Genomic DNA, 14,400 nt, shown 5'->3' with positions numbered 1-14,400 from the left:
AAGAATGTGTTTTGATCTTCAATTCTCCAATTAAGTTTATTTTTGAGGGTGATGGAAACAAATATGCCTCGTTTTGCTGCTGAAGCTCTAGCGGTGCTGCGAAAAACAAAGCCGTGAGGACAGGATTCAAGACAGGAGACATAAATCACGGATCTCGCAACTCTTTTAAGTTTAGCTATTGAAAAAACATGAAAGCATCTTTCTTCAAAAAGCCATAAAGTGCTCAAAGACTGAAATATGATACAGGGCTTTGTAAAGACCATCAAGGTCAAAATGGAACCACTGACAGGTCATTAGGCTGTAGATAAATAGGTAGAGGGATATATGATCCAAAAAGAGATTTGCATTATTGATCCATTACCAGCAAAGATTACGGACTGAGAAAATACTTCTAGCTGGGCTGCAATGCTATTTTTTTAAATTCAGATGCCCTTGGAGGTTAAACAGAAACCACAATCACGGTGTCTTGTATCACTTGACCAACAAAACAATCTGTTCTTTTGCAAAAAAACACCAGTAAAAGCGGCCATTTTCTCAGTGGCATCAAAGCTTGTGTACGATTTCTGTGCCAGCGTCTGTATATTTTATCTGAGGCCAGCTCTTAGCACAAATTGCTTGTAAGCAAGAATAGCCAGTGACCTCACAAGGTATGAGAACCATCCACTGGGAGGGAAACGGCTATAGGATCACGTTTTGTGCCTATGTTGTTTACATAGCCAGCATACATACAAACAATAACTCTTCTCTTGTGTCATCTCCTCTGCTGAACTGAACCAACTGCCTGAGGTGTCCATCCGCCGCCATCACCCAGACCAAATGCTTTTACTCCACGCACAAAGGCTCCCACAGTGGGGGGTTTCCTTCGCATTTCCCCTCTCGCCCCCACACAAAGGGGATCCATTTCAACCGCTTTTAGCAGCACCACTTTCCGCTTTCAGTTCTTCAGACTCCCTCCCCTGAGGGTGCGACTGGTGGAAGGGGGAAAATAAAGAGACCAGGTGGATGCTTGCAGAGAGGTTAGGCATGTGGCAAACAGGGCCACTTCAAGCCAATCCCACAGTGGCTTTTTTGGTAATGCCTGGCAGGAGGAAAAGAAACTGATACCAGGTCCTAGAGTGAATTTGGAGCCTGCTTTAGTGTGCAACATCAGCAGATTACTTTGAATATAAGGATTTGGGTTCATTTCACATTTTTTGGGAACTCTCATTTTTGTGCAGATAAATATGAAGCTAACAGCCAGCAGCCGATTAGCTTTGCTTAGCATATAGACTACAAACAGGGGGAAATAGCTAGGCTTTCATGTTTGTTATTTACAAAACAATCAAAGTATGACATGTTAATTTGTGAGCTCTATAAGTGATGGACGGAGCCACGCTAGCTGTTTTCAACCTGATTTCAGTCTCTATACTAAGCTAACCATCTGCTGGCTCCTGCTACATATTTAGCGTATCAAGCTTGAGAGTGGTATCACCCTTCTCATCCAACTCCTGGCGAGAAAGCCAATATGTGTTGAACAATTCCCTTCACATGAAAACATACAAGCTGTCTACTCAAACTCTGCAGTTCTCTCTCTTAAATGACAGGAGAAGAAAAAGTAAACCCCAGCCTAGTGAATCCACAGAGGCAATCCTCTGTGCAACTTCCAGAAAAGGAGCATAAACAAAGCAAATCAACCCTACAATACACTGCGATGCCAACCTTTGGTGTTGCTAGAAGAAGGCTGAAAAGGCCCCATTCAATCAACGATGAGAGGCAGGAAGCGGGAAGACACTTGGTTGTCTCCCCTCAGACAAACAAAACTTCAAATAATGCAGTGGCTCAGATGTTTGGGGGGCTTATTAATGCAAGTATTTAAGTAAGAAATCTGTTTCTGTCTCTGTGTGGGTTGAAGGCTTTCCTCTTAACTGGATAAACATTCCAAACGGGAACAGTCCCCAAAGAGGGGATGGGTTGAAAAGAGGAGAAGTAAGAAGTGAACTGGGTCGCAGTTGGAGGTTTAGACAACCTGATGAATTAAACAGACTCTCTGAGGCAATAACGCTCTACAAGACCCACAAAATTAATTTTGAAATTCATAAGAATCTGCTATGAGAGGAAAATTCATTTACAAAGTAATCATATTTTGGACCTTTTCACCGAGATTGGAGTTAATCTTATTTCAAAGTTTTAAGCCCTTCGTTCTTTTGCCCCATAAATCTAAATGAAGAAAAACCCAATTGCAGAATACTACACAACCCATACCTATACATATATTCTATAGACTAAGGCTATGTCAATCAGCTGAGCAGTCTTGCGCGGCAAAAATCAATTGCATTGGCTTCAACACTTCTCAAATTGGCAGGAAAAAAGATGCTTTAGTGAAAGCGAGCAAGCAAGCGGGAGTGGGCTGCAATGAAAAGCCCTTTTGAAAGTCAACCTGACATTAAACTGACTTTTTTTGTACGAGGGCTGAGAGAGGAAGTGAAGGGGAGCTGACAGAGGCGAGGTGAGGAGAACGGGCGGCGAGCCAGCACCTCGCATGCAGCAGGTTGATGTGCAGAGGAGAGCCAGGCCATCACCTTGATGGCACAGCGAGAGCAGGAAACAGATTGCCCACATACACATGTATGCACCTCATAAGGGGACAAAGATCAGATGTAAAGTACGTTATATACACCAATTCAACCGCAGCAGAGGTTCACGCACACACAGACACACACAAAAAACACACACGCACGTACACACACACACACACACACACACGTAGGTAGTGTAGGTAATAAGACAGCTAACAGCAGCCAAGGTCGATAGAACTGCCCAGAACTCAGCCAGGCAGCAGCTGATCCTCCCAATGTGATCTTTACAGAGAGAGTGATGGAGACGGGAAAACAGTTCAATCTCAGAGAAGACAGAGACAGATCTAAACCGATCAATGTCACTGCTACAACTTGTGAGCCCACAGTCAGTATACACTAATAATATGGCATACCTGTGGTGTATGTGTGAAAGCATCTCTGAATGCCACAGAGATTTAAAACGGTCAATTCTGAACTGATCATAACAAAAAAACCTGTTCTGATTTGAATGTGTGCACAGAATGTAAGCAGGACCACAAAAAGTAAGATGGATGGATAGAGACAAGAGAAGACAACGCAACTTACAAAAGTAATTAACAGTAGAGCATAAATGATGAGGAACAGCTGCCTCTGCCATTAAGGAAACATTGATAAAACAGGTACCAAGGCCATAAAGAGAACAGACACAATGGGACAGGAACCAAACCCAGGGAAATGTGAACATCCCATATGTCTACCTGCTAAATACTCTTCAAAGCAATGGACTTTTGACAGACAGATCCTCCTGAAAGAATGTAAAGTAGATTTTTGGGCCGGGGATTTGGTCTCTATTTTTACACAGAGGTAGGTATAGCAGGCTTCTCCTTTCTAGCTGGTGAGCATCGATTTTGCTGACTGAAATGACAGCTTTAATTTACAGATTTTATCAGCTGCCACTAGCTAGCTACATTCCATCTCTGGCTGACTGGTTTTAAATCAAGAACCAAGAAAAGCGGTCTTAAATATACAACTGATTGCTATATACGGTACATTATTTTGCAAAAAGACTGAGGCTAGCGCTAGTATTATAAGGAAAATGTAAGCTCTGACTGTTTGGTTCTAGTGTCTCTGTCTACCTGTTTGGATGGTTAGCTTACTGTAGAAAAACCTTCTTGGGCAAGCAACAGAGGTTAGATTTATGAATATTACACAATAAAGGCTTGTTGGGGGCTTTGAGGATGAGGACAAAATGATGAATTTAGAAAATATAAACCTATTTCTGGGGGGGAAAATTGTGTTAGGTAAAGAAACATGCCGAGCTGCTATAAGATAACATACCCTTTCCAGTCCTGATTAAGGCATCTTCCAGAATAACCAACACAAATATTAGCTGGACATGCTAATATATATTTAAAAATATAAATAAATAATATTTCCATTAATCCCTTACACTTCTGGTCTTGTGTTTCTGGTTTTAAAAAAAGATGATTGAAAGACACCACCCAAACTCTTTACATGTGCTAAGCTATTGCGATTGGAGCATTGCTTGTCGAAGGAGAGGTATAGGAAACGATATTTCTAGCTGCTGCTGTGTGTATAGCCATGCGGTAGCCACCTAACTGAAAGACTAGGTCATCAATTTGGGTAAAAAATAGCAAAAAGTAATTTTGTGAAAAGTCAATGCTGGTATTTTGTCCACTGCTACATCTCCTTAATCAAAACAACTTTGTGATTTTGCCTTTTTTTACTTTCAACAACTTCGTAACAACAGTTTTCAGTGTTTACGTATCTCATTTTAGAATGATATGCTTCAATCAAAAGGAAAAACACACGAATTGTAGATTAGAGTATGCAGCACAACAAAAAAGATGTATAACAGCTGCTGCAGCTACAGCTTTACTCCAAAGCCTGTGGGACATCTGTAGTGCTTTATCATCTTCAGACTTCAGGTCCACTGAGGCCGCCGCAAACAAATCCCCCCAAATACAACATACAAAATGTGCACGCAAGCATGTAACTGCACATATGCAGCGTTAGCCACAAATATGCATGTACGGTATGTAGCCTTGAATACACAATCTTTGATACACAAGAGGGCAAACACACACAGTATCTGGGGATATCTAGGACAGGTGAGTGTGGATCCAGAAGAGAGAAGGGGGGGGGGGGACACATGTGGAAGAGAGATAAAGGTGGAACAGTCTGCAGCACAGATAGAGGGAAGTGGGCTACAGAAAAGTAAGGAATAGAAAAAAAACCAGACAGAAAAAGGAATAAGTGAGGGATAGATGAGGAAAAAAAGAGGTAGAAAGTGAGATTTGGGTCATTCCAGTGACCTGCTGTCTCTGGAAACAGTTCAAGAATCCGTGGGAGTGTGAAGGGGAACAGAGAAAATTATACAAAGAGAAGCAACAGGAAGCAAAAGGAATCAGTTCAATAAAAATGTAATACAAAAGCATTCCATTGAATTAAGGCGATGTAAAACAAAAGGAAAGGGGGGGGGGGGGCAGACTGTGAGTTGAGGGCCAGTCAAGGTCATGCAATGGCCTCTGCAAGCTTTCTATCTGAAAAAATTTCACCATCTTCCTCTGTCTCACTTACTGACATTAATCCTGACCGTCGCCCCTGCTGATAAACTCTTGACAGTCCTGTCCTCAGTGACCTGGAATAGACTGCGATGCTTTTCAGAGGAACTGAGCAGAGTAGAGCTGCATTTTTAGGGACAATTCTATTACAAGTATCTTGGCACTTAGAGGAATTTAGGTCATGTCCACAAATGCATCTTTAGTCCTGCGTTGTGGCATCACATCCACACTAAGCTGGAGATTAAAACAACTTAAATCAGATTTTTTTAGAAAACACTCTACAACGGTTTTAAATGATGTTGTTTATACCTTGGTATAGTGGTTTGGATGTAGTATCAGAACTTTTAGAAAATGCTGATGTATGTATTCTTAAAATAAACCTTTAAGAAAGGCTAGGTAGGCTTTGCATTTTTTAATAATGGCCTCAATATGATATGCACTGTTAATGAATACATTTTAGTTACAATTTTGGTATCAGTACTTCTTTATTTCAGCTTGATTTGAAGAATGTTACATTTCGGTCTCCACTGCAGAGTGAGCGCTAGCTATTTTCTGCCTTCTGCTTAGAAGTGATGAATTTACAGCTCACAACAACTTACTACACTATAGTCTTTGGCGTTTGTTTCAATACATCTAGTGTTGTACATTTCTGATCGGTTGCTAGTGTAGTTAGCGCGCATTAGCTGAGGGGGCTAACTTGGCTAGTGTACTATATTGCGTGAACATCAGCGTCACCCTGAACGACCCTGTTCAAAAATCTGGCAGTTCAATATAGCTTCTTTTCATTGTCTATATGATAAAAAATGGAAGGAATAGTTGCATATTCTTACTGAACATCCAATTCAACTGACAGAATTCTACGTTGGGAATAACCCTCCTAAAAGCCCTAACATACAGTTAGCACTGATGAGGACATGTCCTCAGTGTCATCATAAAAACTACAAATGGTAGGATTAAGAGGAATTATACTCTGAGGAAAAACTGCCTCAATGCAGATTTGGCCTGATAAGGGGCAATCATACCCACAGAGGAATATATTACACCACAGAGCAAAACAAAGAACTGGACCAAGAGAGATCTCTACGAGTCTCTTCTGGTTTCACATCCCCCCACTGTGACTGTTTGAATGAGTGTGTTAGAAGCCAATTCTATATTCAAGAATTAACAGGGTACTTGAAGACAGAGACAACCACAACCATTAGCCCTTTACATTCTTAAATTATGCATATGTCCTTTAAGCAAGCCTTGACACTTTATTAGCCATCAATAATACATTAATGATATAAGATTTATCCTGAACAGACCGTAACTACTCTTTTTTTATTAGCATGTTAATAATGAATTAAGAACACTGCTTTTAGTAAGTTGAGGGTGAGCAGAGGTTGCCACTACTGAAGCAGGTTTATGGGAAAATGGAAGCCTTGGGGTCATTGCGATGCACAGGGTCACCCACACAAACACTCGCACAAATCAATTTACACTTCCTTTATGGTCAATACATGCAGGCTTGGATTACAGCCACAGCACACAGATAACCGATGCTGGACCAGTGCAGGCAATCTTTTTTTTTCTCCGTAAATGAGCACAAAAAGCAAGTGTTTCTTCATGCATCAACAGCTCTTCTCACCCGCCAATCACAGGGATTGTCATCGGCAGACACCCTTCGTTTATGAAAATGGCATGTCAGTCATCCCCCCCACCGGCCCACACGGGTGACAGAATCACCAACACACACACACACACGCACACGCACACGCACACGCACACGCACATACATACATAGGAGCGCTGCTGATCAGTTAAGCTGCTGAATTCCTAATAGGACATATCCCATTAACCTCCCTCACACAGGGATCACGGATTGATATCGGGGAAGGGGAAGTGCAACTGTAATACACCACAACAAGCCTCCTATAGGCACAGAGTGAACAGTGAAGCGAGCCAAGCATGTTGAAGGATTTGATCGAAAAAAACACAAATTTCATTCAGGATCTCGAGAGGAAAGATACAACATGACCAAAAAACGGACTTCGCAATCATTTAATTTTCTGTTTTAAAGACCAGTACACAAGTGAGCCTGGGAGAAAGACATTACCAATAGCCAGACAGAAAAGCATTGAAACCATGGAACCAATAATTCATGTCGAGCCAATGTAAAATGATACCATAATAAGACCTATATGCATTCTGGCAATCACTCAGCCATCTCAGAGCACAGATCTCCCTATAGCAAGCACGCTTGACTGCCATTGGAGTGGAAATGCAGAAAGGCCCCTTGTGCCTGGACGCACGGTTAAAGCATATTGGTTTGTTTGTGTTTGTTTGTGAAACCAAACTCCAATGGGATTCACAAGGGTATTCCCAGTGTGTGTGTAGTGACGAAAAAAAGCTGTAAGGAGGTGAAAATTAAAGAGGTAAAAATATTTTCATTTATACAAAATACAAATACACAAAACATAACTGACCCGACACAATTGAGTCTGTTTCCCTCTGTCTGGTGTTGAACGAATGTAAACAAACAGACAATGTTTGTGCGGTTCGGGTGTTTTCTTTCATAATTGGAGGGCTCCCTAATAAATAGAGCGTGATTTAATTGAACAACACAAACGAACCGGCTGTGGCATTTCTCCAACTATGTCTTCACGTCTCAGGCCGCGTTTGTGCTCCACGACGGCTATTATTGTCGGGGTGAATCAGCGATGAATAAAACGCTCACTGAGCCCGTCATATGTCACATGTCTGTGCAGATTTATTTAACCCTTACATGACACTGACAGACACACACACACACGCACACGCACACACGCACACACACCTTGTGAATAGTAGTGGGCTGGTGGTTAACTCCCCTTTTTTTTTTTTTTCTGCACCTGTTCAAATCCCAAGGGAGCCTCCTACAGTCTCCCTCTGTGTTGAATGATTGTATTGGGCGAGTATGTGTTCACCCACAGAGGAGAAGGGGCACTATCTCTAAAGATGGAGAAGAGGCAGCGGGTGATGAAGCAATTACAAGCTGGTAGGTTTCACCTCAACACGCCCCCCCCCCCCCCCAACCCTCTTGCATACATCGCCTTGGGGCTTGCTGCATTAGGGAATCATGGGTATAATGGTGGAATGGGCCTTGGGGCCCCCTCCAAAAGCAACCTGCTAATCCCCGTGGAGCGGGGGGGAGGTGGTGGTGGGGTGAATTTGGGGGTAACAGGGCAGGGCGGATACCCTGACAATGAGTCCACCCCTGACACGCGCCAGCACCCTCAACCACCCCCCCGGCCTCCCGCCCGCCCCATCCCCCCATCCGCCCAAGGGAGAAAACAGCAATGTCAGCCACGGGAGAGCAGGAAACCCTCAGGCCTGATATTGGCCCTCCATCGCAGCAGCCAGGCCTGGAGCAGGAACATTCAATCAGGCCGCTGTTCCATTCTGTCTATCTGATGCTGCTAGTTGCTTTTTTTTCCCACAGCACTCAAAGAATGGGAGAGGGTTGCACAAAAAAAACGAAGCTTCTCCGAAACCATCGGCGGGGAGACTCAACTCGCAAGCAGGCACTCGGATGCAAGCCATCTCGTTAAAACGGTTTAATTATGTGTCTAAATTATGATGGGCAATGACGCGCTTGATTGGTTGTATCAGAGGTCTTTAATGAGGAGAGAGGCCTTAACTCTCTGTCTGTCTACTGCATTAACTCTATGTCTACTCTAAACATGACACAATGCAGCTTTGAGTCCATTCTGTAATGAGTGATTAAGTCAAAGTGTGTTTGTCTTCAGTGACATTTATGACGAATTTTCCTTCATGTACTTATGGAGCATCGGAAAGACATTGTTTGGTACATCAGTCTCAACTCTTTACCATCTAACAACTTGTCTCCTCTGTCTCTTGATCTCGTCATTTTCTACTAGTAACCGAACCCATCTTCGTGCTCAAAAACATGACTTTGAGAAAAGATTCTCCCTCTTGGCTCAATCTAATGTCTCCATATCCAAAGTCCATTTAGGAATCAGATATTAACATCATGTCATCAATCTTCCTACATTCTTGCTTCGGGGTTAAAACCAGTAATCACTCCGCTGGTGGGCTAATGGACGCCTTAACATAGGCTCACCGAGAGTGCATTCATATTTCATCAATGGCAGTGGCCCCTGCGCTCCCAGGGCCCCACTTCACTAGCAAGGCGAATCGACATCAAACACCGCAACCTTCCAATTACACAGCCAGACATTCTGATCTCATCTCGATTTGGCTTGAGATCAAATGGTCCTCCGTGGATCCAAGGATTTCCAAGCCCTTTTAGTTAGCCAGCCTCCCTGTCAAAAGGGGATAAAATGTTCGCCCAAAGCACCTGGAGGCGATCACATTTAAAATGGCTAAGGTAGGGACTTACTAGTAGCAATATTTAGATATCGCAGCAATTCTACAGCATGGATATTCATGAAAGGCCCAACGGGACTGGACGTAAAAGTGAAAACAGATGTGGATCAATGATGTTAATTTCAGTGAGGTGGGATTAAGATCAATTTCATTTGAGGTAGTGTTTTTGCTTTAAGATGTGGAGACCTGTGAACAGAGAGCTGCTCCACCTGGCATAAATAATTTGGAGTGAGATTCAACCTGGGGATCAATGGTCATTGCTGTTGCAAAGTTATTTTTGCCACACGGATAAACGTGTTTATCCCTTTCCCCTGAAAATAAGTGAACTTTAAGAGACCAGCTGATGCAATATTTTATTTTTAAACATTGCAATAGCCATGGTTACAATAGCCACTGCAAACACTAGTAATAGCAAAGTGAATATTACATTTTTTGTGTAGGGCTACTTGGAAAGTTTTGTATTGAAATTTAAGGCACTAGTATACTTTATGTAACTTTCCAAAAAGCGCAAATCTGACATTACCCCAGTGATTGGCCAACTGCGCGGAGGTGAAAACCAATGTTTGAACTTCTCTCTCAAGCTATCTTTTAGCTAACTATTTAACTATTTCTGTCATTTTTCGTGTTTACAACTGAGACTGAAAATATTTGTTATCATATTTACAACAAAATTAAAGTCATAATCCGTAAGATTTGAGATACCTTGTTTCTAGCGGCATCTCTGGCGGTAAGATGTAACTGCAGGTGAGCTTGTTCTTTCAGAGCCATCCATCTTGTCCCCGGTTGTTCCTGGTCAGTGTGTTGATTTTTTTTTTGTTGTTCTTTTGTTAATTTTATTGACACACATTCACCTCTCTACTTCCGATCTGTCTCCTATATGTTACCCTCTATAATCCATACACACACATGTTCCTATTATATACACTTCTACACTTACTACAAGCCTGACTCAGACATTGGAAGTCCCCTATTTCCTATTACCAGTGAATGCAGCATAACCATTAGTGAGATCTGAGCAGACAGACCAACCTGTCAGCAGCGTCACTAACATGGCGGCACATTTACATTTAGAGCGGGAATGTCGCCACAGACACGCATATTGGAATACTCTGCAAAAAGGCAAGTGGAAGCGCTTTCATTGGTGGGTCATATGATTAATCACCATTGTTAACTAGATGAAAATCTTATGGATTAAAACATTAAATTAATATCACATCTTGCCTCAATATCTAAAACAGCTTTTCTCCATTACTTCAAATGTGACGCAGTTTGGAACAGTAATAAGCAACATGTCATAAGAACAAGCAACATGACCTGGCCCTCACCATACCCTTGAAGCACTAAATAGTAGGAGTTAAACTAACGATTATTTTTTTCTCCATTAATCGATCAATAGTTTGGTGTATAAAATGTCAAATGTCCATCAGAAGTTCTCAAATTCAGAGGTAATGTCTTCAAATATCATGTTTTGTCAATCCAATCCCCGAGGATATTGAGTAAAATATGACATCAAAACAGAGAAATGCATGACATCTTCATACCTGAGAGGCTAAAGTCAGACTTTTTCTTTTTTGCGTGAGAAATTCCTTAAATGAATTATCAAAACAGTTGGTCTTTATTTTTTTGTCAGTAATGGTTGCTGCTCTACTCAATAGTCTCTCCAAAGTCTCCACTGATCCACTCAAACAGAACAAATGAATTCCTCTCCAGGCGCAGAAAGAAAATATACAGTACAAACCAAACCAAAGACATCAACCTTTCTGAACTTCAGACTGAAAAAAGACTGAACCTGCTGAAGCTGTGTATGTGTGTGTGTGTGTGTGTGTGTGTGTGTGTGTGTGTGTGTGTGTGTGTGTGTGTGTGTGTGTGTGTGTGTGTGTGTGTGTGTGTGTGTGTGTGTGTGTGTGTGTCTGTGTGTGTGTGTGTATCATGTAACCTGAATTTCATAACAGGAAAACACCCTAGTTGCTTCCTAAAAAAGGACCAAACCACAAAGAAGTGCACCGTTGCCAAACCATGTCTTCGAAAAAAAAAAATCACAGCCAATTAAATTAGTCTTATTGCTGTTATTGAGGAAAAAAATGGGATAAAGAGACTTAATCCAATTAACAGGGCTCCCCTCTTGCAGTTTGGGGACAATGGCGATTATTTAGCCTTCAAAATAAATGTCTTCCTTTTATCCAGCCAAGTGAACGTTAGACAGGAGGGGGTGGGTTTAAGAGGTTAAATGGAATAAATCTATTCTGCCCTATCAAAATATGAGAGCTATGAGCTCTAGGGGACTTTGCTATGAACGGGATTAAGTGCAATATAACTGCACAGTGGGTCAGTTCTTTAGCACTTACATGGACATAGACAGAGAAGGGAAGGGAAACAAGTCTATACCAGGGGAAAATTTTGCAGTCAAGTGACCAGACCACGGAGTGTGACAGAGAGAGGCCAAAGGCTAGTTTCTGGTTCACTGTGCTTCACTGATTTCAGGTTGTGATGGCAAGGTGGCATTTTTGGACAGTAAGCAACATTTAGGCAAGAACAGCCTGGGGAACTGCCTTATTATGCAACCAGAGAGGCTTCAGAATTTATATATATATATATATATTTATAACATTTAAAGTCGTTTTTTTATGATGTTTTTACTGGCCTCTTTCTCCAGGCATCCTTGCAAAGATTACAAAATGATTATTGGCTGATTTTCAAGGAGGCTGAGGGATCATGAAGGGGACCACGGGCATCACACACACACACACACACACACACACACACACACACACACACACACACACACACACACACACACACACACACACACACACACACACACACACACACACACACACACACACACACACACCTCTGGGGAATATAATTATGAGACATTTAAGCCGCCTCATAATGAGCCCATTTATTTATTTATTTATCATTCTTTTTTTTTGGGAGGGTAGCAAGCAAAAAAGAAATTCCAACCACAGCAACAACATGGACAAAGTGTGTGTGGGATTTTTCTCTCCCCCCTACGTTCGTTTTGGCTTCGGTTGCGTTGTTGTCGCTTGTTTGTCTCACTTCAGTGTTTGATCCAGAGCCCCCGACACAGCCTGGAACAATGCACTGAGGGAGGCGTATTTTCCAGGACCTCCACAGCAATCTCAATCCCAGATACACTAAAATACATCTGATGCCTCTTCTTTTTGTTTCTTTTCTCAGATGTGTGTTTATTTCTCAGAACTGGCAGAATGCGCAAAATATACACAAGAGACACATCGACTGACTGTAAGCAGCTGATTCCCCCCCATTCAAACAGACATAGCATAACAAGAGCAAATTACACAGCATCTGAATCAAGATAGCCTACTTGTTTATGTACCCTGACAATGCAAGGGAGAATAAAGACATCAAAATAAATCAAAATGTGGCTGTTCATTTAGAAAACCATGGGGGGGGGGGGGGGGGGGGGTCTCACTCACACACACACACACACAGCGACAACCCTATGCTATGCAATGTGGCAGTCAGATGAAATCCAAGCGCTCATCATGGGCTGTTTTGAAAGGGAACTGATGCTGCCTTCCAGTAAATAAACAAATAAATAAATAAACTCATGCAGTGCTGGAAACCATCATCGGAGAGCCAGTTCACCTTTAGAAAACCCAACCACACACGCATGCCCTACAACTGACTGTGAGTGAACGCAGTTTTAGAGAAAAAAAACCCATATAGGCATTAAACTTACCGACGCCGTATTTTTCCTGTTCTGTAGGTATCCACATATTTACGGTCGGCGCATTTAAGTGAGTGGTCGGAATAAGAGCGAGACGCAGGGTTTTGATGCTGTGTAACGCATTCTACTGGCGTGCTTTCCTCCGGTCTGTAGTAGGAGTCATTGTTTAGGTTTACAGAGAGAGAAAGCGCCGCTGCTGCTGCTGCTGCTGCTGCTCGTAGTGGTACGGAGACGTGCTGCCTTCGAGTGCTGTCGGAAATGTGGCGATTTAGGGGGCTGCGCACTTGAAGGGGTCTGGCAAAATGAGATTGACGTTTCCCAACTGACATTAGGGGCGGAGAAGATGATTTTTTTTTTTTTTTTACCACTATTTGATGTTTACATCAGTGGTGGAAGAAGTACTCGGAGCTTTTGTTTAAGTAAGTAGTAATACTAATACACTGTAGAAATACTCTGTTACAAGTAAAAGCCCTGCATTCAAAATGTTACTTAAGTAAAAGTACAAAAGTATGAGCATCAAAATGTACTTACAGTACAAAAAGCAAAAGTACTCATTATGCAGAATGGCCCATTTCAGAATATTAATAATATATTATTATTATAATTATTGATGGATTTATGTAAATATACAGCTGGTAAAGGTGGGGTTGATCTTATTTACTATATATAGCATATGTTGATAATATTTTGTATTATTAATCTTAATATGTAGAGTAACTAGTAACTAAAATGACAAATAAATGTGCGGTAAAAAGTATGTACTTGTCGAAGTATAAGGTATAAGCCTAAGGTAGCATAACATAGAATTGTTTAAGTAAAGTACAAGTACCGCAAAATTGTACTAAAGTACAGTAATCAAGTAAATGTACTTAGTTACTTTCCAACACTGGTTTACATTTACATGATTAAATACCTTTCATTTAACCTTTAACTGTTTGTTCTTAGCCGTTACCAAAGCCCCTAGAGTTCTACGTTGATCTGTGAAAGTATTAAGACTAGCCTATTGGAAACATTGGGTCTGTATAGGCTACATGTGATACTTTTCCCTTTTCTGTTCTTGCAGAACACATTTGATGTATTGCCAAATCTAACCAACACCCAGCGTGAAATATTTTCTCTAGATTAAAACAGGTTACACATTGATAAAAAAAAAAAAAAATTTTTAAAAACTTACATTAGACCTCATCATTGTGACACG

General features: G+C 41.6%; 1 protein-coding gene across 2 annotated transcripts in view; it reads right to left on the bottom strand.

Annotated features, from left to right (window-relative positions):
- The window catches only part of dock4b (dedicator of cytokinesis 4b), a 117,048-nt gene extending 103,708 nt beyond the window's left edge, over positions 1 to 13,340 (bottom strand). For both annotated transcript variants that reach the window (XM_083935012.1, XM_083935013.1), the window contains exon 1: positions 13,215 to 13,340. In XM_083935012.1, coding sequence (XP_083791138.1) covers positions 13,215 to 13,251 — 37 coding nt within the window. In that variant the 5' untranslated portion in view covers positions 13,252 to 13,340. The remainder of the gene's footprint in view (positions 1 to 13,214) is intronic.
- Between the last annotated feature and the right edge of the window lie 1,060 nt (positions 13,341 to 14,400).

This window comes from Echiichthys vipera (genome assembly GCF_963691815.1).
Source record: "Echiichthys vipera genome assembly, chromosome: 20".
Lineage (NCBI taxonomy): Eukaryota > Metazoa > Chordata > Actinopteri > Perciformes > Trachinidae > Echiichthys > Echiichthys vipera.
Note: the sequence above shows the minus strand (reverse complement) of the source record. Positions and strands in the feature narration are given on the sequence as shown.